Source organism: Chaetura pelagica, unplaced genomic scaffold (genome assembly GCF_000747805.2).
Source record: "Chaetura pelagica isolate M959 unplaced genomic scaffold, ChaPel_1.0 scaffold417, whole genome shotgun sequence".
Taxonomy (NCBI): Eukaryota; Metazoa; Chordata; class Aves; order Apodiformes; family Apodidae; genus Chaetura; species Chaetura pelagica.
Window position 1 is genome coordinate 6,342 of NW_009953966.1, and position 27,598 is coordinate 33,939.

The window sequence follows — 27,598 nt, forward strand, 5'->3', positions numbered from 1 at the left end:
TGGGGCTCCATCGGGGCGAGTTGTCAGCGCGGGGGGCCGCAGGGCCGGCCGGGGTCTGCGGGGCAGCTGCTCCTTGCGGCCGCGCTCTGGGAGCATGGTCGTGTCCCGCAGGCCCAGGCGAAGGGGCTGTCAGCACCTCTCATCCGCCTTCACCTTACCCGGGGTTCGTGGGCTCATAGCGAGCCTCTTTTCCCTGCCACGGGGGGACTCTCTGCCCCCTCGCCCGGCTCGTGTTGGTGCCTCCAGCCACGCAGCTGCCCAGGAGGTTGTGGGGCGTCAGGTCCCTTCCAGAAGAAGGACGGAGGGATTGTTCGTGCAAGGGCTTGGAGAGGAGGGAACCTTTTCTAAACGCGGCTGGTGCTCGGCTGCATTGCCTAGCTCTTCACTGCTTGCCTTTCACGCTCGTCTGGCAGATCAGATTTTCGGCTGAAACGGAAGGGAGGCTGGAAGCTCATGGGAGTGGTATCGACACACATTGTGCCTGTCATATCTGAAGGCTCAGTGTGAAGTTTGCCCAGAGCAGCCGCCATCTGATTAAAAATGTGTCCTTCTTGACATTTTTGCTCCCTGTGGTCGGTCACTTTCATTGGCAGGCACAGTTTCTCTTTTTTTTTAAAAAGGAAGAAGTCAGGTTTTTTTAGAGTGGATTTGCATGTGTGCTGGAGTTTTACAGAGGGGAAATTATAACAAAACGAGTGGAAGTGATTCAATTGAATTCGAATGAAGATTGGAAGCTTCTTAAAGATTCTATGGTGTACTCGGATTTTGTGTGACAGATGTAAAGTTGTGAGCTGCCTTTTAACTGCTTTGAGAAATGTTATATTAAAAATGGTCTTCCATCCAGAGCCTGCTTAAGCAAAAACCTGAACTTCTTGAAAAAAAATCCAAATCAAATGAATTGATGAAGCACTACCTTCTTCCTTTGGAAAAAATATAAAATCAAATTGAGTTAAAATAAATTGAGTACCTGAAAAAGGTGACTGTGCAGATTTTTTTGGAAAAAATTAAAATACGGTGTTGATCTGGTTATGCCAGAGCAGGTTTACCCTAAACCCGTGTAAAGGCTTGCCAAGTATAAACATCTAAAACCTCCTTCCTTAATTGGTAGTGAGCGGCATGAACTAACTAGTCTTAAGTAAACTTCAAATCCAGACTACTGGCTGAATCAAGTTTAAAATGGCTTTGCAATGGTTTCACATGCTGGGAGGTATTCCAACCTCAACACACCCTTCTTGTAGATAACTGACTTTGAAAAGCTATGACCGGTTGTGGGGCCACTCCTCAGAGTAAACTTCATTCAAATTTTAGCTAGTATTGCAGAGTGCCTAAAATGATACCTTATCAAGAATGTTGGAGGACATTCCACTAGTGTGTAAAGATCTGACCAATATTAAGGTAGTAGTATTGAAGTTTTAAAACTTGCCTGAAAAAAAGTTTTCTGAAAAGAAAGCTTTTTACCACCTACTAAGAAGTATTTATGTTCTGAATTTTTTTTTTTTCTTTTAGTAAACTTTCCCTAGCTTAACAGCTTTCAAATAATCTTCGTATACAAATTACTGTGTTCTGTTATTTGCAGGAAACTGGTGAGTCCTTCTGAGTTTTGATTCTTTAAAACAACGTAATTTGAGCCTCAGTTGGCCAAACGATGCTGTTACTTTGGTGTTTGCTGACCACTTTACAGTAACATATTTTATTCTGGTCTCACTGAATTTAAGCTCAAGTTAATCTTGCTATAAGATTCAGGAATGCTTTAGAATCAGATGGTTCTGAATCAATGGTTTTTTTAAATTAATCTTACAAGCAAAAGCTAATAACCTTTTTAATCTCAACCAAATTATTAATACAGAACACACTGAGGAGATGTTGCAATGGATACTTCTTAAAATCACAATGAATGTACTGTTTCTGACTTGCAGTTTACAGCTGATTGTATAATCTAGCTTTCTTGGGCAAAAGGCTACAGAATATTAGAAATAGTCTAGGTTATTTTGTACTTTAAAGTACTTACTATTGTTCTGAGAGTAAAGTATGGTTTCCTAGCATGGAGAATAACTAAAGAGAAATAACTGATGCAGTTAGTCCAGGGAAAATTTTCTTATGTGAAGTTTAAAGTTAACTGTTCCTTCAATGTCATATTCTCCCTTTACTGCATTCTGCTAGCAAAGCAAGGTAGAACAAATTCTTGTAATCACATGTGGGCCTGAGTATCTTCTCTAATGCTGCTGAATATGTACTTTAAAATATGGTTTTTAAAAGCAGGATTTTTCGTCAATGTTTTAAGTGTGAAGGCCTTTTCCCATTTTTAGAAGGTGCTTTTGCAATGCAAACCATGATCCTTTAACTGTGACTTAGTAGTTTTCGGGTTCTTAGATAAAATGAAATTGTTATGTCCTGCTTTGAAACTTTGGCTCTTGTTGGAACACTTTGAAAAAGTACTTGAAGCAAACACCCTGCTGCTGAACTTGAAAAATAAGTCACAAGTTCTGGTGACTGGCTTACTCATCATGTGTAATAGCAGAGTTTGAATTATGACAGTTGCATGGAAAACTTGAGATACAAAAAGCCAATAGGAGCTGGAGTTCACCAAGAGAGGCATGCATTCTTGGGAAGTGGCATCCTATTTGTAACAACTGAAACTCCATTTTAGTGAACTGACAAAACAGAAAGGAATGCGATTACATCTGGATAGAACTGTAGGAATACTGTTGTTGGAGTTATGCTCAACTTTGTGCAAGAAGAACAGTTAGTGTAGCCTTTAAGATCTGATTTATGTGGTTATTACCTGTGTTTTGTAGCTCTTTGTTTTGAAGGCTGAAATAGGGAAGCTTGACTTGGGGACACAATTAGCACAGAACTTGCAATGAAGTCACTCATGGCATTTCATATGTCCCCTTTTTCTGACCCCCCAAAAAATTTCTCCTCTTGTATGGAAGTTGAAGAAGCTGATTTTAGCTTTCACAAAAAACTGTTGAAATTGAAATTCCATTTGTCCTGTGTTGCCCTACAATGGAACATTGTGTCAGGCTTCAGCCTTAGACAGTAAAAAATGCGAAATGTGTATTTAATTGCTGTGCAACAGGACAGATAATGGCTGGCACAGTTCTCACAATAATTTATGTGCAACCAAACAAGTGCAGTTTATATGCTTCCCTTCAAAGGCCATTAGTTCAATCACACAATTTCTTGTTTCAAAGAGCCTTATAACCTAGGTCAAAGGAGTAATTAAGTGTCCTTTAGATGTGACCAAACTGACTGCTAATGATTTATGAATGATGTACTTAAAAAAATGATAAAAATCACATATTTCAAACTCGGATGAGGTAATGAGTCACTTTCTACTAGTGTGGAACACTTACTAAAGCTTATTTTTTTATGGAATATGATCATAGTACTCAAACTTCCAATGGGTAAGGAATGAAAGAGAATGTTGTTAAGTAGCTTATTTGGTATATCTTTATATAGATATATTGTGATAAATAGCCTGTTTATTAAGATAACTAGTTATAACAATCTTAAAATTTAAGCTTGAGGAAGAGAAATCCAACTTTTTATTTAGAAAGTGTAATAGCAACATTTTTAAATGTTATCAGCTACGTGTTTAATGTTTCATTTTTCATGACCACTTGGCAATTGCTTCAATGTTGTTTAATTTGTTAGAGGGTTAGTGCCAATTGGATGACTTGACCATATGCTTTACCAACATGTCAAAAAAACCTACTAACTTGGCAGTTCAAGACTGTCAGGTGGGATTCTTAGTAACAGAAAGTAATTACTTTAAAACACTTCTGACTACTTCAGGCTCTATAGAAACCTTTCATTTTTGTTATTATTTTTTATTTAGCCTTTGTTTGTGTCTCTTTAGCCTGGTTTCCTTGGAAAACCAAGCTAATGAGAGACACTAGTTGATTTAATGACTGGAACCTAGGAATCTGCTGGCTAGCTTTACCTCTTAATAAAAGAATAGGGGTCTCAAACTTGACGGCTTCTATGGTTTTCATGAAAGCTTGTGGCTAGGGGGAAAAGATCCAAACCATTGCCTCTGTGAAGAGAATGCTGCAGCCTCTTGTCCCTCTGGAAGGCCGAAGAACTTCAGACAACTTGCAAACTTGTACTGGCTGGCCAGATAGCAAGAAGGTAGCTTGGAACATGCTGCAGTATGAGCTACCTTTTATTTAGCAGGTACTTGCTTTAAAAGAGAAGCTGTGGTATGGCAAGAGTGAAATCAAAGTACCAAGATTAGGGGTTATCACAGTGAGGAATAAGGAGGTACACAGAAAAAAACATGTAGTTGGCAGTGTAGAGAACCTGTTTTGTTCATTCTGCTTTCAGGAGGGGATTAGCAGCCAGCAAAAAGGACTGAATATTTCTGTTGCTTTGAATTAAAGTAGATTGGTTTGTGGTTAGATAGAAAGCTGCGTTTGTCTTAATGTAGCCTTCACTATAAATTATTGGTATTATGGATCTTAACGTATGCCATATTAAGTCAAAACACTTTTAATTTGAACTATTACTAATAGACACACTGGTAGAAATGTGTAGTAAGGCATGATTTTATTGCCTGCTCAGAAACTCCTTGAAAGAACCCGTGCCAGGCGAGAGAACCTGCAGAAGAAAATGGCTGAGCGACCCAAGATGGGAATGAGACCCACAATGCAGACCAAGAGGGTCAGAGAGCCTTTGTTGGAAACCAGTAACCAGGCACCTCTTCCTGGTGAAGAAGGTACTTTTACAAGTTTATTAAAGATTATTTTTTTTTAATACTAGTACCATCTCTTTTTTTTTTTCCCTAAGGACAAGTAAAAATCCTTAGAGTTTTTCTTAAATTAACCAGTGTTGGATGCAGCTACCTGACCCCTGGGAATGAATATGGCTAATGTTTAGCTTAACCTGAGAGCAGTTGCTCTAAGTAATTAGTAAGCTGTTTAAAAAGAATTGTATAATTCCTTGTCATTGGTTAAATTTGAGAAGGACAGGTTTTTGGGAGGGGTATCTCAGAGTATTTGTAAATAATAACATCACAGTTTTGTGCTGTCTCAACAAATATTTTAAATTGTTTCAATACTGATAATTTGCTTGAATGCTCTGACCTGTACAGTGAAACCTGGAACAAAGCCATCACCGTCAAAGAGGCTCTGCCCTAACAGTATGGAGACTCAAGCTTCTATTTTGGAGAACATACAGCCCGTTCCTTCAAGTTCCACAAGTCATCATTCTTCTGAGAAGACTACAGAGCTGCATGTAGCTGCTTCTAACAGGACTTCATTGGTTCAGCCTCTTGAGAAACAAAAAGCAAACACTGAATCAGAAGCTCCTGCAGCCCTTTCAATCAAATCAAGTATGCAGAAACTGGCAGAACAGCGACGCTGCTGGGATAGTGAGGGTATGTTTCCCTTGCTAAGCAGTATTGATGTTTTTCAGTGTTTGTTTATGAAGTTTCCTATCCAAAGATAACATGTTGTGTGTGAATGCTAATATTTTCATAAAGAATTCTTAGCACCAGTAAAGGTTTCATGTAATGAAACTCTTGACTATGGCTTAATTTTATGAAAATTTTCCCTACTAGTGTAATGCCTTGCTCATGACAGCAGTGATGTAAAACTAGCAAGCTGCTTTGCAATGAGCTTTAGTTTAACTTGATTAGGCTCGATGCCTTCAGAGCTAGTAGCTTGATTCTGTTGATGGTAAGATTGTCTACCTGTTGATAAACTCAACATATAGCAAAATGCAAAAAATGCAAATATATCTCTCTTTTATTAGCCAAATAAATGTATTTTCTTTTTTTTACAGATCCTTCTGAATGTGTTTCTCTGTCTCCTCTCCAGTCAAAAGATTTGTCTGTTTCTCCACCTAAGCAGACATCTAATGCCCTGGCAAGTGACACCCCTATTGGGAGAAGAGGCCGTTTAGCTAACCTTGCTGCTACAATTGGTTCCTGGGAAGATGACCTAAGTCATCCATCTGCAAAGCAAAACAATGCACAACAACAGCCTGGTACTACTTGTTTATCCAAATTGTCCACTACAAGTGGAGCATCTGCTAGAATCAATAGTAGCAGTGTAAAGCAGGAAGCTGCATCCTGTTCTCAAAGGCTTGTTGAGGCTTCTATTAATAAACCAACAAACTCAAAGGTAGCGGTGAGTGTCTGATTTAGTTGCTGATTAAAAATTTGAGTTTTGGAGGCAAGTGTTTACTCCTAACTGTTTAATCTGAATTCAAATGTTTGATGTGAATGATCTTAGTCTGTTTACAACTTTTGCTTTATTGCAATCCTAGATGTGCCTTTTCTAATAGTAGACCTGAAACAGCTTAGAAACATTTGTTTGAGACTTAGTGCCGAGTGTGTTTTTTAAGTCTTGTAAAAGTTGTCAAAATATTGCTTGCTGCTCTTTTGACTGTCTGAGTTGGGCTTCTTACAGAATCACTGGGTTTCTAACTTTGTATAGTTGATTGACTTAAATTGTAAATATTATTACTGTATAAAAATTCAATCATAGTGTTGAAATCAGTAGAACAGATACCTGTTGTTTGATTTATGCCATTTATGAAATGGCAATATCTGTCATGTGCAGTCTTGTTCAGAGAAACATGGGAAAATACCTAAAGTAGCTGGCAAAAACACCTGGAGTCAAATGCTGAAATAATTTGAAATGGATAAAAATCTACAAAAAGCTTAACACTTGTTCTCAACTTTTTTTATTGTTGATGGAATAGGTATATTATGTGACAGTATGCTATGCAGAATGCTTTCATTCTTTTTCCTCTTGAGAGAATGAGAACTGACAGTCTCATTTTAATGTTGTTCCTTTTTCCCTTGTTAAGGATCTAAATAATTTCACACAATCCTCAAGAGCTACTGTTCCCTGTTCTAAGGAATCTGAAGTACAACAACCGCTAAAAGAGAATCCCTGCAGCCCTCAGAAAACTGAAAAGCGTGCACAAACAGCAAAATCAACTTTGCCTCAACCAGTTCAGTCCAAAGAGGAGCCAGTCAAAGGAACACATGTGCAACTTGATCCTAAGGGTAAACCCACAACACCAGGTAAGCTGTTTTGCAACTTCAATAAATGTTCATTCAAATTAGACGTGCATCCTGTGTTGAAAACTAGATATTAGTTAAGAATTTATGGTAATATATCAGATAATGCCTATTTCTTGCTGTAACCTGAGTAACATCCTCAAGAATTCTGCAACAATTATTATAAATTGTACAGCTTCCATATTTTGCCGGGGCATTTTCTTGGACATGGTTTTAGTAACTTTGGAGAGAAAAATCAATCTGACTTCTCTCTGTATGTGAAAATGTATCTTGTTAGCATTAGCTGAGACTATTCAAAGCTTCTTTTAAATTGTTCAATACTGTGTGTATCCAATATACAGTCTGCGTATGTTAGAAGAAATCAAAGCTAATTGCTACATATATGCTCTAACTTTAAAAGTGACCATTTTTTGAGGGGTAGCACTGATATAAAAACAAGTGGTTGTCCCTAGTTTTACATTCAAATGTTTGTTGAGTCAGAAACTTGGACTAACAGCCTGAACTCGTTGAATTTATGGCCAGTAAAGCAATTGTATCTCTTGGATACGTTGACAATAAAAGACAAACTCAGTCAAGTGCGGTGGATGCCAAATAATGTATCCACTTTATGTACTAAAATATTTATTTACATGAAGGATGCAAGTGAGGATGGTTGTAGAGGAAATGTAGACAAGTCAAATGGGTATAAATGGTGGATCACATGTGGCCTTTAGTAAGAGCAGGACATATATTTGCTCTGACTTGCTGCTTTATTAAATTCAGTGTTCTACTGTGGTGATCTACACTTCAGGTTTAGTTTATATAAAGTTCAGTGGAGTAAGACCTGCAAAGGAGAAGGCTTATTTGCCTCACTGAGAACTTCTAACAGGATGCAAAGTTTTGGTGATTTCTTTCTGTGTTTTTTGAGAGTTTCTTTCATGACAAAACAATTGTCTTTGTAGGGGGATCAGGAATTAAGCCCTTCCTGGAACGCTTTGGGGAGCGCTGCCAAGAGCGTAGTGCACGGAGTCCTGCTACGAATACTCCAGGGTGCAGAACACCCATTGTTACCCCAAATACAAGGACAATCCAGGAAAGGCTTCTCAAGCAAAATGAAAATTCCTCTACTGCCAGTTTAGCTCTTCAGCTTAAGCAGGTATGACTTGCTACATTCATAGCTTGTTTATAAGCTTGGGCACTTATAAGTCTTGCTGTTCTGCACCTATCTGAGCAGTCTGAAATGTTCTGACACCTTAAAGCTGTCAACTTTTCCCCATTCTTTCTTTGTTTAGGAACGTGAACGAGAACTTGCATGCCTTCGCGGCAGGTTTGATAGGGGAAATCTGTGGAGTGCGGAGAAAAGTGAAAGTTCCAAAATAAAACCTCCAGAAGCTAAAATGGTAACGTCTTACTTCCATGTATAAAAAGTTAATAAGCTGTGAATTGGTTTAATGTGTTCTGAACACAGAGGTAAATATCCAAATTAAAAGATAAAACCCTGTGCTTTGGGAATGCCCAGGCTTTGCAAGACCACTTGTCAAGTTGTCAAGTACTTGTCAAGTAATGATTATTAAGAAATTAATATTTTTTTTTCTCCCACAGACTTGGTTAAGAGACAAGTGATATTGCTTTAAACCTATTGATTTATTTATTTTTTGATGATAAGTATGCCTTTTTTATATTCTGTAACTTCAAAAACAAAAGAGAGCTCCTCACACAAACAGTAATATAGTTTTCAGCTGAATTTCTTACATTAAATAAACAGGATTCTCCGTCATATTGGGTATGCAACCTCTTTTTCCTAGCAAGTATTCACATGTATGTGTTTCTGGCAGTTGTTTCAGTCTCTTTGAATATTATCCCCTGAATGCACTGTACTTTTATTTTTGTCAGGAAAGCCAATCTCAGGCTAGTCCAAAACGTCCTCCTAGTTCAGATGCCACTGCTCTTGGATCAGCAGAAGAGACATCAGCAAGTGACCAGCCAGCGAAGTCTCCTAGGGTGGAGGCTTCAGGTAAGAACTGTCACTGTTCACCTGTGGCTCATACTGGACTGAAGTGCTGCCATAACTTCCATGAGCTGATAGAGAGGCTAGTAGTACTGATGTATAGAACTGGACCCTGTGGTTACTGATTTGTCTAAATCTACTTGTACAAGGATAATACTCTGCACTCCTGTACCACTTCAAAGATTGCCAAAGCAGACTGCCATTTTGTTTCTCAGTGGGTTTACCATGTTTCATACTTTCATGTATGTTAAGGGTAGGGGGAGTGAATGAGAATTGTCAGTTATAGATTTAAGTTATACTGAGGGAAGGAAATCTTTCCACCTCAGTATCCCCATATGGTATTGATTCTTCTAGTAGGGCACATGATAAGAATTGAGATGCTTATGACATCCTTTCTGGTGCTTACTGAGTGTAGTAGCCTCCAGTTCCCTGTGAAAAAGGAGTGAACTTAGTTAACACTTCTTAGAAACATTACAGGCAAACTGACCATCGAATATGTTTTTAGAGAAACTGGTTGATATCCTGCTCTTGCGTTGTGTTGGATGTGCTGGCTTTTTGATAGTTACATTTTCCCTTTTTGCTCTTGAGTGACTGCATTCTACTGTGGTTTCAGCATTGTTTCTTGTGATGTTGGTTTTCTGTTTAGAAGAAGGGAATCTAGCTGTGTGGGTTGTGGAGGGTATGTGTTCTAGTGGGTTGTTGTTTTTGTTTTTTTTTTTTACAACAAGCTAACTAGTATACTTAATCTAGTGCAATTTTTGGAAGTTGTCAGCTATATTATAAAACTTTTGAAATTTAATAACTAAAAAAAATTAAAAATTTAAAATTAAAATTTAAAATTTCTAAGATTAGACATAATCCTCAGTGACTTCTTTTTCACAAACTGCCTAGATGCTACTAACCATGAAGAGAATGATAAACCCAGTCCTCTGAAGATCACTGAGTCAAAGAGCCCTGTAAAAGCAATGTCTGTCTCAAAACTGGAACAAGTTGCTGAGAAACCAAAAGGTTTGTATTGAATAGATGTATATTAATGCACTTAGCTATCTGTTGCCATTTGTTCAGCTGTTGTTAATATCCTTCAAGTCTGAACAATGAATTCACCGTACATCTGCTGGCACTTTTGTGTTTTGGAATTAAGTTTATATAAAACAAATTGGGAAACTTCTTTTATCATCACACTTTTCTCTTGACACTCAAGTCTTCAAGGAATATTAAAACACTGATATTTAAGTTTATTGGGAAAGGACAGAAATTACTGCTCTGCTATAGGAATTGCAGTTCAGTTTCAGACCTGTTTGAACTAGAATGTTGAAACTTGTCTAACAATGCATCTTCTAATTCTCTGTATCAATTATGCAGTATATGTGATAACAAAATACAGATGGAAGTATACTTTAGGGTTCTATATTCCTTACTATAATAAGTGCTTTTTAATCAAGCTTCCTTGAAGAGCAGAAACAGTTGGCTTATCTATTAACATCTTTCTGTTCATTTCATGAGAATGAAAACTTTAGTCCCCATGTTGCTACTTCTAATATTACCTCTCTCTTCAGATGAAGTATATGAAATTGAAATGAGTGTGGATGATGAGATGAATAGCTCAAAAGTGATAAATGAAATTTTTGAAATTCTTGAAGAGGATGGTTCAGACATAGAAAAGCTGAAGAAAGAAATGAGCATGAGCCTGGAAGGTGAAAGTGATGAGGATGAGCAGGAAGAGTCACTGAATATTTCATCCATGTCTCTGTTAACCCCTCTAGTGGAATCTGTTGGTTCAGAGGTGAGAGTTATTAGGAGATGGGGAAGGACTTGTTTATCATGCAGATGTAAAATTTGCTTGTGAACAGTGATACTTTGTATTGTGATACTTGGGCAAATAGACAAGTTACAGAAGACATTTTGTGAATTAAAACACAATGAGGTAAAGTTATTTTCCTCTGTAAACAGCATAGCATATTGGATGCTCTGCTAAACAAGTGGTTCAACTTCTTAATCAAGCCTGAATATGTACATCTATTACTTATGCTGGACTTCCAGTGGTATACATGCACTCAATTAGGTAGTTATTTATGAAAATCTGAAGAAAAGTAATTATTTAACTGTTTGGAAACTAAGGGTGAAATCTTTATTTCAGTGATGTATTGGTGTCTTTAAAAGAAATAAATAGCTTGCTCCATATCTTAGGAAATAGTTATGGTATATAATACTTAATAGTCTCAAGGAACCTCCAAATGTACTGCTTATATGTAATCACAAAACAAATAAAGGTGAAGAAACACATGATTAATGTAGACAGATATCTGTAATATAACCTTTTTTTCTCCCCAGGCCTTTGTTTCTCCTTGTAGGTCAGTTGGTGAAGGTAGCAGTATCAGTGATGTAAGTCTGAAGTCTGAGAAGTTCCAAAGGACTAGAGTCCCCAGGGCGGAATCTGGAGACAGTATTGGTTCTATGTCAGAAGATCGCAACCTTCCATATAGGTAATAAACACAAACCCCCCACATTTGATTCTGTAAATGTGAAAATCAAGAGTCTGGCTTTTAAAACTCTTCTAGTGAGGCATACTGCTTAGACTACAAACAAAGCTTTTTTTCCACAGTCTCAGCTTTTATCAGAGGTTGTCTCTGTGTAGTTTTATGTTGCTCAAATTTAAAATGGCTTTCCTAAAGCCATTTAGGAAAGTTGGAAAACATCAATACCTGATACGTGTGTGTATATATAGAAAAAACTTTGGCACACCTGTGAAACATTTAATGGCATTTCCTCTTTTTAAAGCATTGATGCATATAGATCTCAGAGATTTAAAGAAACCGATCGTCCTTCAATAAGGCAAATCATTGTTCGCAAAGAAGATGTTGCTTCCAAACTAGAAATGAAAAAGAATGGTCCATCTGAGCAAGTAAATATAAAAAAGAAAATGCAGGTACCTCATACACTTTTACTTTTTTTTTTAATTTACTATTCCCTTGCTTAATTTTCCCTGTGAATGCCCAGGACTTCAAACTACTGCTTAGATCTGTGTAATTATATTCTTTATGCTAAACATCTTATTACTGCCTTTTAATTAGGCAGAATTCATAACTATATACTTAGAGTAGATGATACTCTGATCTTCACTAGTGACTCTTTCACCTACGCTATGGAATTTCTGGTTAACTGCTGGTGAAGCAAGACTAGATTGAGTATGGAGCATACAAACATGGAAGCCATTCACTCCCCACTATGTTTAAATTGTGTCTGAGGTCAAAAAGAGTTGTGCTGGACTATTCTGTTGCAGAAGTAACATTAAACTGCAAGATTGTTGTAGTTTACTTCTAACTTGTTTGACTTTTCTGAAGTTTAGCAAAATACGTTAATCTTGTGGTATTTCGTTGTTTGAATGTAACAGTAAATAACTCTTTTCTAATTATTTTTGCTACTGATTTACTCTAGGAGCTGAATAACGAGATCAACATGCAGCAGACAGTGATTCATCAAGCCAGTCAAGCTCTGAACTGCTGTTTTGATGAGGAACATGGAAAAGGGTCACAGGAGGAAGCAGAGGCAGAGAGACTTCTTCTCCTTGCAAGTAGGTTTTTTTTAGACTCAAGTTGAATTATTTGCCATTAACACTTGAAGAAGAATTGATGAATTCTGGTGATGTGTTTATTATGCCACCTTGTAAATGTTTGGTTTTTTTGCCTGGAAAACAGGAAAGAATGATACCTGTTCTGTCTCAGCTTCTACAGACAAAATGATATTTTTCTTTTTTGTGCCTGCTATTCTGAAAGATGATTAACATTTCTGTTGCATTTTACAGAAAAAGCAGAACTACTTTTTTCTGAGCTATACCTATAATTAATCAATTTCTCTGTGCAGCTGAGAAGAGAACTGCTTTATTGGAAGAACTGAATAAACTGAAGAGTGAGGGACCTCACAATAGAAGAAATAAAGCTGCTTCTACATCCACTGAATTTGCTCCATCCAGGGGATCTGTTTCAATTTCAGAAATGCGTCTACCTCTAAAAGCAGACTTTGTATGCGGTACAGTTCAAAAGCCAGGTAAAAATAACAGCTGAAAGCATTACTTTTTCCCTATCTAGTCTATGTGCATTTCTAGGTTGCTTTTTCTCCTTGGAATTTTATCTTCTGTATTGGTGTTTCTCAGAACTCTGGGGCAATAAAAAACTAGCAATAATATATATTTGATCTGCTTTTTGGTTTTTGGTATTTTCCCTGGTCATTTTAGTTGCATTGTTTTCTGGCTTGTGATGTTCAAGAAACTTAGCACAAATTTCCCAGACAGTCTTAAATGTCTTCATGTGGCTCTCTGACCTGTTGGGGAGATAGTAGATTTTTGTACCTCAGGTTGTCTTCTTTCTGGCTGCCTTGAATTTTTTTAATGGATGCAAATCTAGTACTAAATATCATTATATTAATTCTGACCTTTGTGGTGTTCTGAAATGCTAATTAAGCTTTTTTTTTTTTAGTCCTTCTGTTAACATCCCAAAATACTTTAATTTTCAAAGACAAGTCTTCCATTAACTTGTCATATTTAAGCCAGTAAAGTTAAAAATGTGGTTTTGTTTCTTCTTTTGTTCCAGAACAACATCTGGTAATATTTCTTTGTATGTCTAGAGACCTATCCTGGAACACAGTAAGCTTCTGTGTCATGTAGTTTATTAAAGAATCTGCAAGCCCACAATAACCAGTGCTATCTTACATAATGTCACAGAATGAGTGTAGCTGGATTCTTCTAAAAGGTTCCTGCTTCTCGCCTCACTAAAACTTGAGGACAAAAGTGATCGAATCAAGTCTGTTAAAACTTCTAATTAATTCATATGTAGTCTTTCTTGGCTTTTTGTTTAAACTGTTCTATGAAATGTAAAGTGTGTTTTTTAGATGCTTAAGAAAAAACATAGTCAAGAACGTAAATGTGAATATCTGACCTAATTTAACTCCCCAACATGTTACAATTCTTGTTGTGTGAGACAATGTATTTCTGTTATGGGATAGCCTCTCAAATGGTTACAAAATAAGTTTAGTTACTCTAGGTAATTCTTGCAACCAAATGGTGCAAACAAACAACTGTGAACTCTTTGTCATCAAACCCGTATTCTGGAAATGCAGCATTTTGCTATACATTATGCACCAGAACAGGCTCTATTAATCACTTTCATCTCTGAAGAGAATCTCAAGTATAAAGAGTACAGATCAGTGCTTGCTGGAGTCTTTGCCAGTTATTCAGAAAGCTGGCTGTGATTTGTCCTGCACAACAGAGCACTCAAACTTTTGTTGTGGTTTGTTTTTGGTTTTTTTTTTTGCTCAAACTTTTGTTTTGTTGTGGTTTGTTTTTGTTTTGTTTTGTTTTAACTTGGTGTGATGCTATTTAATTCTTTTGCTTTACTGTTCATAAACTTGCTCCACAAGCTCCAAATCATCTCCTGCACACTGTTGAGATGTGCTTTTGTGGTCATCTTTCCTTGTTTTCCCCTTAAGTGAAAAGTTAGGGAAATCAGTTGCCTGAATAACCGAGTAAGAATGTGCACTAGTGAAAGCTGATGTATAGTTAAGCTGACAGGCCTAGTGAGTAGCAACAAAGTCTAAGACACTGAGATTAGCTGCTGAATCTGACTGAAAATTATCAATCTCACCTCTCATGCACTTGGGTACTGTAGGTCTGGCCTGAGATGCCCCAGGCAGTAATGCAGTTGTGAATCCTGTATAGGCAATCTTAGTAGTGGACAAAGTAAGAAAAAAAAAAACTTGTTTGAAGAGTAACTTTATGAGAAAATCTTTACTATAATCAAGTGCTAAAGTGAGATGTAACAGGTGTGTTTAACGGCAATACAGTACTTGAGGGTTTTTAGATACTTAAGACACCTCTGGCTAATAGACATCTGATATGTATTTACAGAAGCAGCAAATTACTACTATGTAATAATATTGAGATCTGGAGCAGAAAACATGGTTGCAACTCCATTAGCAAGTACTGCCAACTCCCTGAATGGAGATGCTCTTACTTTTACCACAACATTCACTATGTAAGTATAAAGAAACTGTTTTGCAACCAGTTTCAGCTCTGATCAGGGCACTCACATAATGTTTAAAATCTTCACATAAGGATATCATATTCTGTAAACAAGTATGGAGAGATCTTGTGGTATGACAATTTCCTGCTTCAAGAAATAGCTGGGATGCACTTCTCTCAAAAGAGCACTCTAGTCTTGCTCTACCATCTATCAGCTACTTTGTCTCTTCTTTTTCTGCTTTTGCGCTCCCCTGGAACACCTGCAATGACAGATGGATTGCTCTGCCTGAGATGTGTTTTTGTTTTGCATCAACTAACTTTTTATATAGCTTTTTGGTGTCTTTAAAAGATAGTACTCTTAAAGCTAAAAAGATGCTGTGAATTCAATTGGTTGTTAGTAAAAGTCTTAATAAATAAGCAAGGTCACTTTTTTAGAAGTCCAATCCAATTGGAATTTTCACTTAAAGCTGTTTATTCAAAAAACGATCTCTGTTTAGGAATATGTATATCAGCAGTGAACTGAAAGATGAAATTTGAGAAATGGTAGATGCAGTCTCTCTGCTGCTTGCCCAGCCTCCCCTTTCGCTCTAGAAAGTATCTTGATATAATACACTCAGGTCTTAAAAGCTGCAATGCTGCTTGCACTGGACAATATTTTTATAGCAGTGAATCTCAGTCCTATTTACCTGCAGGAACGAGCTCTGACTTAAGAATAATAGGTAAGCTGTTAGTCAGCACTGTGTCTAAGCTGCTTTTGAGTAGAACCTAGCTGCTCCTAGCTGTTCTCTGGTGAGTTTTGAAGAGTGAAAGGACAGAAGAAGTAATAAGTAACCTTAAAAACAAAAAAAACTTATTTTTTTTTTTCTTCAGTCTTTTTTAAACTTATTTTTCCCAATCCTCCCTTTTAGGCATGATGTGTCAAACGACTTTGAAATAAATATAGAAGTTTACAGTTTGGTATGTATCACTTTCTGTCAAAAGGGTGCATTAGGGAGAATGTGTTGTACTTTATTAATACCTTCTTGCCTTACAGGTGCAGAGAAAAGAAGTTCCAAGCACTGATAAAAGGAAAAAGGCAAATAAATCCAAGGTAAATGAAACATGAGAACCAGGATGCTGTATTTCAAGAGAAGGTACACTAAGAAGACTGCAGTGTTCAGGGAGAACTGACTAATAGTCTTAGACAATCTGTTGCTTGCTTCTACTCTCCTTGTTCTTTCTTGGAACATCTGCAGTGACAGATGGACTATGGAGTTCTGCAGCTATTAGTAGACTGGACCTGCAGCACTTGGTTGAGTGTGAAATATATTGGAAAGGAAGGAAAAAAGAGTCATACTAGTTCTGCAAAATGCTATGCTTTGCAAATATTTATTAGGTGTGGGGCTTCTGATAATGATTTAGGGCCATTATTCTTCATTTTGTTTAAACTACACCAGTCAACATGCCCTACCCTGCAGTCTGCTTTGTCTCAAAGGTTCTCGTGATCAGCTGCAACACTTTCATTTCTTCCCAGTGTCAAGTGAAATCACTAGTTGTTTATTTTTAAAGCATATATTTTAATAACTTCTTGGGCATAAATATTTCAGCTTGGATAAACTGCACATTTCAAGTGTTTGTGCCTGTATTGTTAACTCTTTAAGAAGCAAATGTAACTTTGAAGCCCTGTTAAAAGAAGGGAAAAGATCTACTATGGCTTTTTTAGACACTTGCTCTCCATACTGAGTTTATGCATATGTGAACTTTTCTGTGGTAAAGATTTCTTTCATATGTAACATTCCTTCTCAAAATGTTACAATTCATCTAGGTTCAAAAAACAAGGCTTGCTTCTAACAACAACTAGTATACGTTAAAAATTGATTTAGGTGATAAGTCTTCAGTAGATTCCTTTTCTGATTTTCATGCTAATGTGATTTTAGTAACAAACACATTTAACTTCTTATATTCTTTTGTAGGTTATTACTCCAAAGAGATTATTAACATCTATTACTTCTGTAAGTATGAATATAATGTTGTAACAAGATCTGGTTATGACTACTTCTCCAAAGACCGTATTCTCACACTGAATAAGGCTGTGCCCATAGCAGGCTCTTTGTTTCCCTTACTTGAAACTGTCCAGCTTTCTGCCAAAATCTTCAGCCAATCAGCTTAAGAAATAGGTAACAGCTCTAAATATGTAATGGCAGAAATATGCAGTTAATACATGTTTACTTAGACTTCCTTTTCAAGCTATTTTTAGGTTTGTTTTGGGTTTTTTATTTTAAAGTATTTAATATCTAGCTTCTTTCTAACCTAGCTTTAGTCTTCTATAGAGATTGTCAGAAATTACTTTTCCAATAAGGTTTTGTTTATCTCTCTCTTTCTAGAAAAGCAGCCTCCTTACTCCAGGTAAGTAAAATCTAAACATTTTATGCTAAGATGAGTAACACTTTCTGTCTGAGGTAGAATACCATAAATAATAATTGTCAGGTGATAATTTGGAAGTAATATACACAGAATTATACACAGTTTCCTAGCCCAAAATTGCCCCTTTGTTTATATCTGAATTACTGTTATGTTTAATCACAAAATCAAAATTAGTATCTGGTATAATATGCTTGTGGCTTACATTCCTTTCCTGAAAAGGTGAACTCAAGTTTTAAGATTCTGAACTTAAGTCTGATGTGCCCAAAGCAATACAGAGCAAATAAAAGTATCAGCAGATTTTGAAGCATTGCTTGTGTAGTGTTCTTAACATGTTTATATTTTTTTTTACTCTTGAGGGAGAAGAACAGTATCTGTTTTTCTGGCCACATAAAAATGTGTTATATACTTGTCTGATGACTGTATGAGATACTTGAGCTAGCTTTAGTGGAAATTGCAGCAAAAGGAGCTAATTAATAACTCTGGAACATCTACCTCACTTGCAACTAGTCAGATTCCTGTGCTTGAGCTATAGTGCTTGTTTCTGTTGATATAAGTGCAAAGAGGACCACAGACATAGAAATTCTGGAAGACTGTAGGATTTCGCTGAGAAGTTGAGATAGGAAGTCAAGTTCCTACAAGAGGGCATGGGTGCTTTGTAGTGTGCCCTAGGGTACCGTTGTCCCTGTGAGACTTTTTAAAATGGTTTGTCTTCTCCTTTGTGAGAATTTCAAAACTTCTTACTGGAAAAAGAGATCTACTGAAGAGCAATGGTGTGTACAAAGATTCTGTCTGAATGTGCACTGCAGAGTCCGTCTCATGCAGTACTGAGTAGGGCATGCATACAGTAGAACAAATAAAGCATTTCTAAGCTTTAGAGCACTCCTGAGTGTGTATTGTGTTACAACTTGACTTTAACTTTTTTCTCCACAGCCATGGCCAGTCCAAGTGGTCCAAACGCTGTACGCACCACAAATTTCATCCTTGTTGGATCCCACAAACTAACGCTGTCTTCTGTAGGAAATGTCAAATTTGCATTGGACAAGGTAATAGAAAATGTTGGTTGTGACTCCAAAGGTAATTAGTACTAGAAAAATGAATGAGTCTGGTTTAATGTTTTCAGATGAAATTACCATCCTACACATGAAGCAAGTTCACATGCATGTTATTCCCGTGTGTGTGTATATATAATTTATGTGTAATGGTTGATACTAATTTAATTTCATATGCCTGAAATGGACTTTTGAGATACAACAGATAAAGACTTGGGTTATTATGCCAGGTGTTCTTTCCTTTCTGTAGCTCAATGTAAGGTATAGTTATGCAAATATAAAGGTATTTGATTATTGATTTGCTTTCACCGACAACAATGTATGCAGTTGGCATTTCTGTACATGGTCTTAATTTTGTTCATTGCTCTTACAATCTTTCAGTTATCACTAAGACATTTAGAGTGTTTTAATGATAATGAAGTATTTGAAGTGGTCTGCATTTAATTGACTTAAATATTGTGGTTTGAGTACAGATAAGTTTCATATCCTAATTAAATCCCTAGAAGTGAACTATCAGTTTTTTTGAAAGAGTCAATTTTGAGATTGATATCATTAGTCATCTAAGAAGGATGTTTATTGGCTCTTACCATTAGAAATTTAAAAAATACACTGTAATCTGACCTTGTCTTATACCTCAGACCCATTTTAATAGTCATTTGTGCCAGCAGCTATCCTAAGATAAATTAATTCAAAAGCTACTAATGCGTATGGTAGTACTAAATTACAGCTTTATCTATCTAAACAGCAGCATAAGAATAAATTTTTCTCTTGGCTAATTAAGTCTTATTGTGATTATAGTAGCATTGCAATTATAGCTGCTGATAAGAGAGGAGATAACCAGAATTGATTGTGTTTGTGCACAAGATTAAAAAAAAACACCACTGTGATCTCGACTTGCTTTCTATAACTTTCACTTTTTTGTAAATAGAAGCAGACTCCTTTACTGAAACAGTTCACAGAGCTTAATTGTTCAATTGGCACTGCTGTTACTATGTGGACTTCGGAAATATCTGCCTTAGTTCTTCGGCATAAATGTTCCTCTTAACCAAACCTATGTGTAGAAATCTTATGTACAGCTTGGTTATTGGAAAACCCTTTCTCTCGGAGTTGTGGGAGTCAGCTTTTAATTACATTCAGCAATTTTGGTTTGGTCTCTTTTAGTTTACACTTTAGGACAGGACACTGGACTAGTAACTAGAATTTCAAAGAAAACATCACTTGGTTAAACTTTCCAAAGCATGAACATCAACAATCGTGAATAAGAATTCCGTTTTTTTGTCAGTTAACATTTTTTTTGTTAACTTATCACCTCTATAAAGCTTTAGTTTTGACTTGGCCTGTGGCTGTACTAAGCAGCTGCTTTTTACTTTGCTCTGGGCACTTCTAATACAGAACAAACTGCTGTCACAATGGGTTTTTTTGTTTCTTTCTTCCCTTTTATATGCACTGTTAAAATTTAGGGTAGAAAGAATCAAAATGTACTCATGTGTAACTGTTTCAATTTTTTTTTTTTAACCCTTAACTTTACACTAATTGCATTGAGCATGTTTCTTTTTTCCCTAGATAAAATTTGAGTGGGAAGAAAATGAACTCTTGGGCTATATGTTCCGGGACAAGGTTGCTATGACCATTTAGTTTGTAACTTAAAACAGGAAACTGCTTCCTAGTGCATGTTGCTTGTGTCTGCCTGGCCTTTTTGCAGTATTTATTTTTTTAATTTTCCTTCTAAGAAAATGCTTATAATGATTTACTAACTAAAGATGTTAGGAGCCTTTAAGATTTGCAAAATTCTGCTCCTCATCTTTTGCTGCTAGACCTCAGTTATTTAGGCCACCTAGGGTTTTTCCTTGACTCACATTTGTCTAATCTTCCTAGATCACCAAGGGAGGGGTTTTCTTCAAAATAAATCAATGTCTCAAGAGACTGTTAGTCAGGAAATTTGAGCTGACTTCTTGATAAACTATACAGAACATTGAATCAGGCACTCTGATATAGGATCAGGGAAAAATAGCTCTTGGTCTAGATATTGGTTTAAGCCAACTTGGTGTACTAAAGAACATTAAAATTACTCAGGAACAAAATATCTTGTTTCTTACTCTGTCGAGACCTTTTTCTGTCAAGACCTCTCAAGACCATTGTTTTTTAAACAAAAAGCAATCCAAAGAAGTATAGTTTTGAAAGTACTTCACACATCAAAAAGTGAGGTTCTTGTACACAAATGTGCAATAAAAATATTTTGCTTAGCATATACTTTTTTTTCCTCTGGGAATTATGTAAATTGACAGGCTTAAAATAAATAATTGGTCTTTAATCTCTGCAACTAGTTTTAGTAGCTAACTTGAATCCCTCAGGAGAAATGTTTTAGGTAACTTGACATATATTTCCTCTCAAAATTAAGCAGGTGAAAATTTTATTATTTATCAGCTCCTATTTGTAATCGAAAATCTCCTATTTTTACAGATATATTTTTATGACAGTAAGCCAACTTCTTATGGTAGATGACCACACCAGAATGCAAGCTAGCTTAGTCATGGGTTATACTTTTCTCTTCATCTGGCTGAATATTCAACAAATTGTTCCCTTTCCACCACCTCTGCTCCACTTGGCTTTGAAAAGGATATAGTGCTGACTACAGTGTAGTATTTTCTCATTTTGTGTACATGATGGTGTTTGAGACCTGCTTTAGTAATTAGTAATAGGATTACAGGCTCTGCATAACTGATACATTCTGTTTGTTATACATCCTTTTTGTATTACTGTCACAGCTCTTCACTGGTGAACTTCATAATCCACAAAGTAGATTCTTCCTTTGATATAAGTTTGTGGTTTTTCTATTCTTTTCTAATTTGACTTGGGGAATTGGCCAAACATCCTTGATGCTCTATTTCAGAAATGGATTCTAGTGTGGTTAGGCAGGATATAAAAAAACATTCCCTGGTGGAGCATGTAGGGTTATAGTTGTCTCTGCTGATAAAAATCCAGGACTGATGCAATTTCCTTCTATTATGTGCAAACATTTTACTATTCTTCTCAAATGATCATTCAGACTCCTACCTGGTGCTCAAAATGTTGCTGTGCTCTGTTGTGGGGCTAAGCACACAAGCAAGCCCTGCATACTGTCTTAGTTGAGTTGGTGAAATGTGTAAAACTGATTTGATCACCTTCTTGTGTCTATGAAGGAGATGTACTATGACTATAATTCAAAGGCAGTCACATTCTAACCACAACATCTATTTTGGTGTTATGTACCTACATGCACCCTTTACTGCTGAAGGTTACTCTTCTTCATCTTACTAATAACAAAATTTAATTCTGCTTGATTGCCATTGATTCTATGGCTCTAAAAGCTACTTTGTCATTGTGTACACATGCCTGTTGCCTGGAAAACAGTTCTTTCTTTGTACTTCAGCAGCACCGTCAACATTTCTTGTTTTTCTAGTAAGACAATGTTTCAGATTTTTTTCCAAGATTCTTACAGTATTTATTACTCAGATTGGCAGTGAAATATGTTATGTAGAATGCCCTGCACATCATCATTTCCTTGTTGAGTTAGCACTTTGTCTCTTAGCTTCACTGTGGAAAAGACATGCAATTACTTGACAGTAGTGGTGGAAGCTCTCAATTTAATGGGATGCTATGTGTGGAGGGACTGGGGGAAGTCCAAAGGCAGCTCTTGTCACAGGTTGCACCTCAAAATTCTTGAATATCAAATAGCAATTGAACTGACCTCTGGTACTACTAAGCTACTTTTTTTCAGTGGTAGAAGATAAGTCTTGGAGCCTCTTCTGTTAAAAATTACTTAACACAGGTATTAAACGCCAGGAGTGCTAGCTGGGAAGAACTGCTTTAATTACATTTTTCCCTTCTAGGTTTTTTTCTACAAATATTTATCTAAGTAGGCACTACTACATCAGAATCTGTCAAAAATGCTTATGGCATCCAAATACCAACCTTGCATAAGCCCACTTTGGTATTTTCTAAATAGCTTAATGCAAAACTGAGACAGAAGCTTATAGGATGCAGGCTGGTGCCTGGTGTTGTTTTTAACCATGCTTGGAGTGCCTGTTTTTCTACATAGAAGCATGTCTTGAGCAAACTAATCAGCAAATAACTCTTGAAAATCTTCTAAGTGAACTTGAAACAAAAAGTGATTATTACTGTCTTGCTTGAGACTGCTCTTTCTGGCTGAAGGTCCCAAGAACAGGGTAATACTAACATTCTGGTGCGGATAGCTTGCTTGAACTGGTAGAGTGAGAGGTGTCAAAATTAAATGACTAATTTTTTTTACTTTTTGCAGGTTCCCTTTTTGTCTCCTTTGGAAGGTCATATATATCTGAAGTTAAAATGCCAAGTGGACTGTTCTGTGGAGGAGAAAGGGTTCTTGGTAAGGTATTAACTTCACATTGCTTCCTTGCAAAGTACAGGCCCTATTAAATGTAGTCACTATTTAAACTTCAGAGACGTGTTTGTAGTGACTGTGAAGGTCAAAACTGGCTTGTTTGGGTTTTGTTTTCTTTTTTCCCCCTCTCAGAATCAGACCTCAAAACTTTCCTAGTTTATCTTTTAAACATGGCTACATTAAAACTGACTTTTAGGGGTTTGTATATCTTTTTCTTCTAAGCACTGTTCATTTGTTATTCTGGACTTTAGTTAACCTTCTCGTGAAATAATATGTTACAAGGGATGAGGTACTAATTTCTCAGCCAGAAATTTTACTGAACATCTTGAATTTTTCTTGTGTAGTAAAAAAAAAGTTCTCCCTTGTAAGAGATTTTTTCACTGTCTTCAGAGTCTTCGACTTACAATGAAGTGATAGGGTTCTTCTGAGAAACATCTTAAGCAGTTTTATCTCTAAAACCTGACTTAGAAAGTGCCCTGATGCTTGTGCCTAGTGGATAGAGCTGTTGTCCAGCAGATGGCACTAAATGTGCTATGAAAATAGCTCTGCAAAACATGAACACTTACTGTTATTTTGGTATTTTGAGACATCAGATTTTCTTCAGGGTCTTTCAATCAGTTCTTTCTGTCTCCTTTCCCTTTAGTTAACTGAAGTTAAACAGATTTAATTAGATCCAAACATTTCACATAGTTATGGTATTTTCTGTCCCATGTTTTTGTGTGCTGATTTACTTCTAGAGCACAATATGTAGAAGCTGAAGAATGTGCATACTAAGGTTTTTCAGAGTAAAGGTTTGGGAACTCCCTGCACCATTAAATATTATAATCCAAATTGCGAATAGTGAAAAACAATATACAATTAATTGGGGAAAAAATTCTGTACATGTTCATGATGCATTAGGAATTGAAGGTGGATACTGGAATTTTCTATTCCAGTCCTAAGGAAATGGGTTGGACATTGGCATAATCCTGTATCCAATAAAATAACTGCCAACACAAACATTTAAAAATCAATTTCTAATTTATTTTCTGAGTGGACTCCTGAGTATTGCCTGAAGAAAAGGCAAACATCTTGTAATCCTGAATTGTAAACCACAGGTGACTTACCTAATTGTAATAAATTATGTGACGATAATGCATGTTTTGTGAACCATTTATCCTATATCTGCTATAAGTAACCCTCTATTTTCTTAAAATAATGGGAATGCTTACCACTGTCAACATGAAAAACTGATAATTTGAAATTCTGCATTTTGAGCAGAAGGCTGCAAACTTGAGAATGAAAGAGTAAGCCCATTTTCTATGCTATCTGCAAAATAAATACACTGTACTAATAGAAGTCTCTCCCAGTATACTTCTTTCTTCTCTTAACTTTACGCCTATAAGAGTTGTAGTTGCAGAACCACTCTGGTAGAAAAAAATAGTTGAGTACCAACAAAGGTAAAGGTATAACGTTACCCTGTTTTTAATTTATTATTTATTTTAGACAATGTTTGAAGATGTTAGTGGATTTGGAGCCTGGCACAGGCGCTGGTGCGTGCTGTCTGGAAATTGTATATCTTATTGGACATACCCCGATGATGAAAAACGAAAGGTAATGCTGTTTTATAAAGCACAATTCCAAAGTTCTGTAGTACCCTACGCAGCCTGCTGTTCATTCTTAATGATACTGATGTTAAGGCTTAAAACAGGTAAGTATATTCAAAGGATGAGATTCAAACTCATAAAGTTGCTTTGGGGAGTGGAGGGGATTGGTCTTTAAGTCTGACTTAGATCAGGGCAAACTTAGAAACAGCATTTTATCTAGTGGGAATGAGGAAGAGTGGAGGAAGATCCATAGTTAATTTCCTCTTTAGTCTTAAGTCTTTCCATTGTACTTCTCAAATGACTAATTGAAATTGATTAGACTTGTACCACTTCTTAAGCAGACTGTATCTAGTTGCCTTATATTTTGAACAAAATAACGACTTTAACACTTACTGTGGTAAAGAATTAGAGTGGATGATCCATCAATATTGCAGAAGCATAACTGTAATTATGGACTTACCTTATTTGCAGTCACTGTTCTCTTGCAAATCCACATAGCTGAAAGTGGTGCTTTTTAAATTGCTTTCATGGAAATCTAAGTTATTGTCTGGCTAATGAGACAAATCAGAGGTTCATCTGTCATTATGGAGAACCTTCTTGTCTCCTTAGACTGTTTTTGCAGTGTGTATAGAAACATTTCTATTTCCTTGTAAAGGTTTCTTTCAAGTGGATTTTTCTGACTCACTTAAGCAATTTACCATTATACACTTGCTTATTTTTTGGCAGAACACCTTCATGCCCAAACTCTGTGGCAGACTCTGGCCCTTTTGGGTTTTCTATGCCAATCCAAATGCCCAAGTTTAGTTTCTTCTGTGCTAAGAAAGGAAGACTATATGCTGATAGTTGACATTGCCAAAACATATCAGAAGACCTTCTTCTCTGCCTACTGTAATAAAAGATAGGGGAGAAAAATTAAGTTAATTGAAAAAAGGTTCCTATTCTGCTTTTGTCTGCAAGAAAGCTACTTTGGTTTGTTTTCAGATTATATTCTTCATCTTCTGGACTTGTTTTACTACCTTTCTGAGAAAGTGTCAGCTATATTCTTTTGATATACTATCATCTATAGCAATATTAAACACTATTCTTATTAAATGCCTCACCCTACCCACACGGTATCTGTTCTATCACAGAGATAGATGTAGCTCAGAAATACCAGTATTGGGCAATGATTACTTTAAAGCATGGTATGTCTTTTTCAATAAATTTCCCATGGTTGTACATATATCAACAACATGAAACATTTCTTAATGTTCTTGACATAGAGCTGTCTTTTTACTGTAATGTAATGTACTTTGACTGTCTATGGAATAGTACAGTCAACATGCATGATAACTAGCGGACTTCTCCAAGCTAAGAGCAGCCTGTGATGTTTCCCTAATGAGGTATTCTGTAGGTGTGTGAAGAACTGGAGCCAATGCCTGTAACTTCAGGCATACAGCTGAATGTCTCCCTGTCATCAGCAGAAAGAGAACTTCCTTGAAATTTGAAATGCTCTTCCAAAGAGTTTAGCTATTGACTATAGAGGGAGCCAAAGCAGTACGATGTGACATTTGTGTGCCTTTATTGCATGTTTGAAGATGAATCCATTACTCTATCAGTTCAGATTTATTATGAAATTCTCTTGAATCTGAGAGTTAAAGCTTTTGTTTGTTTGTTAAGGAATAAAGGAAATGTGTGACTTCCTAGAGCCTAAGCCTTGGCAAGGGATGGATTTTTTTTTTTAGCTGTATTGTATGTGTATGCCAGAGCATGTTCCATTGTCTAGATTATTTTACTTCAGCAATGGGTCTTAAACACCAAAAGTAGAATCCCTATTTTTATATGGAGTAATTGATTTGGGGTAGGGAGTTCATTTAATGTGACAAAAAATTGTCAAAGCATATGTTTAGAATTATTCTTTACTGCAGTATTCTTGACTGATGAAATAACTTCACTTTCAGCATCCTTTGGGACGGATCAACTTGGCTAATTGCACTAATCATCAGATTGAACCTGCCAACAGGGAGTTCTGTGCCCGTCCCAACACTTTTGAACTAATAACTGTCCGTCCTCAGAGGGAAGATGACAGAGAAACCCTTGTCAGCCAATGTAGAGACACGCTCTGTGTTACAAAGTGAGTGGGTAAAATAACAAAGGTTGTGGGAGGTTATGGTATGTGTGTGGGAGGGGTGTTTTGCCTCAAGCAGTAGTTTTAGTAACATAGGAGCTACACAACTTTGATATGCCAATGCAAAGCTTGTTTAAATGTTAAGACTTTGGGATGACATGTTTGGTTCACAGATGAACTGTTTGGTTCACTTTTAGTCCTATTTTGACTTGCTGTCCCATTTCAGTCTTCTGACAAGTAAACACTTTTCCAGAAGTGAAAATACCAGGTAGCTTTAAGTATTTGGAATATTTGTAATTTTTTACTTTATTTTCTCCCCTGCTGTCAGGGCTTTCATAGATGATCAGCTTGACATTTTTAAGAAAACTAAGTAGAGGTGGAGAAAGACTTATCTAATCCATTGGTTCCTTTGCCTTTTTAGGAACTGGCTGTCTGCTGATACTAAAGAAGAGCGTAACCTTTGGATGCAAAAGCTCAACCAAGTCCTTGTTGACCTTCGCATGTGGCAGCCTGATGCCTGCTACAAACCTATTGGAAAGCTTTAAACTCTGGAAGGGAAATACGAAGTAAACATGTATACCCACATGAACAACACAAAGAAAAAGAACTTAAATGAAAATGTGGGAAGTCCTCTGGGTCACTTATGCTTTAAATCTAAGAGAGTATTTAACATTATACAGGATTGTTATGCAGTATTTTTATTTCACGATAAGAATTTTAAAGCTTTTTTACTTCCTAGCTTTTGAGTATAATAGGAAGCAATCAGCTGTTTCTAAATGTGCTAAATATTTATGTAACTCCTCTTTTGGAAGTCTTTTTTAGCTACTTTAAACAGCTACATTATTGCAGGAAATCATACTTCAGGGCGGGAGGAGGGCAAGCTAGTGGAAAAACAAGCTTACAAGTTCCCTGAACAAAGCGATAGCTCAGAGCTCTAACAAGGATGATGCTGAAGTACAAGATTTAATATTGGAAGGTTTGTCAGGTGTTTTTTTTGTTTTGTTTTTTTTAAAATGAT

At 36.5% G+C, this 27,598-nt stretch overlaps 1 protein-coding gene across 1 annotated transcript in view; it reads left to right on the forward strand.

Moving 5' to 3' along the window:
* ANLN (anillin, actin binding protein) overlaps positions 1-27,170 on the forward strand; it is a 27,772-nt gene extending 602 nt beyond the window's left edge. Inside the window, exons 2-24 of the mRNA XM_010002158.1 lie at positions 4,567-4,720; positions 5,096-5,380; positions 5,788-6,134; positions 6,820-7,039; positions 7,978-8,171; positions 8,308-8,415; positions 8,909-9,029; positions 9,915-10,031; positions 10,580-10,806; positions 11,355-11,506; positions 11,802-11,949; positions 12,459-12,594; positions 12,885-13,067; positions 14,923-15,049; positions 15,945-15,993; positions 16,070-16,126; positions 16,989-17,027; positions 17,400-17,421; positions 18,370-18,482; positions 22,786-22,872; positions 24,373-24,480; positions 26,414-26,586; positions 27,002-27,170. Of these exons, the coding sequence (XP_010000460.1) occupies positions 4,567-4,720; positions 5,096-5,380; positions 5,788-6,134; positions 6,820-7,039; positions 7,978-8,171; positions 8,308-8,415; positions 8,909-9,029; positions 9,915-10,031; positions 10,580-10,806; positions 11,355-11,506; positions 11,802-11,949; positions 12,459-12,594; positions 12,885-13,067; positions 14,923-15,049; positions 15,945-15,993; positions 16,070-16,126; positions 16,989-17,027; positions 17,400-17,421; positions 18,370-18,482; positions 22,786-22,872; positions 24,373-24,480; positions 26,414-26,586; positions 27,002-27,125 (3,291 nt within the window). The 3' untranslated portion in view covers positions 27,126-27,170. The remainder of the gene's footprint in view (positions 1-4,566; positions 4,721-5,095; positions 5,381-5,787; positions 6,135-6,819; positions 7,040-7,977; positions 8,172-8,307; positions 8,416-8,908; positions 9,030-9,914; positions 10,032-10,579; positions 10,807-11,354; positions 11,507-11,801; positions 11,950-12,458; positions 12,595-12,884; positions 13,068-14,922; positions 15,050-15,944; positions 15,994-16,069; positions 16,127-16,988; positions 17,028-17,399; positions 17,422-18,369; positions 18,483-22,785; positions 22,873-24,372; positions 24,481-26,413; positions 26,587-27,001) is intronic.
* The last annotated feature ends 428 nt before the right edge of the window (positions 27,171-27,598 follow it).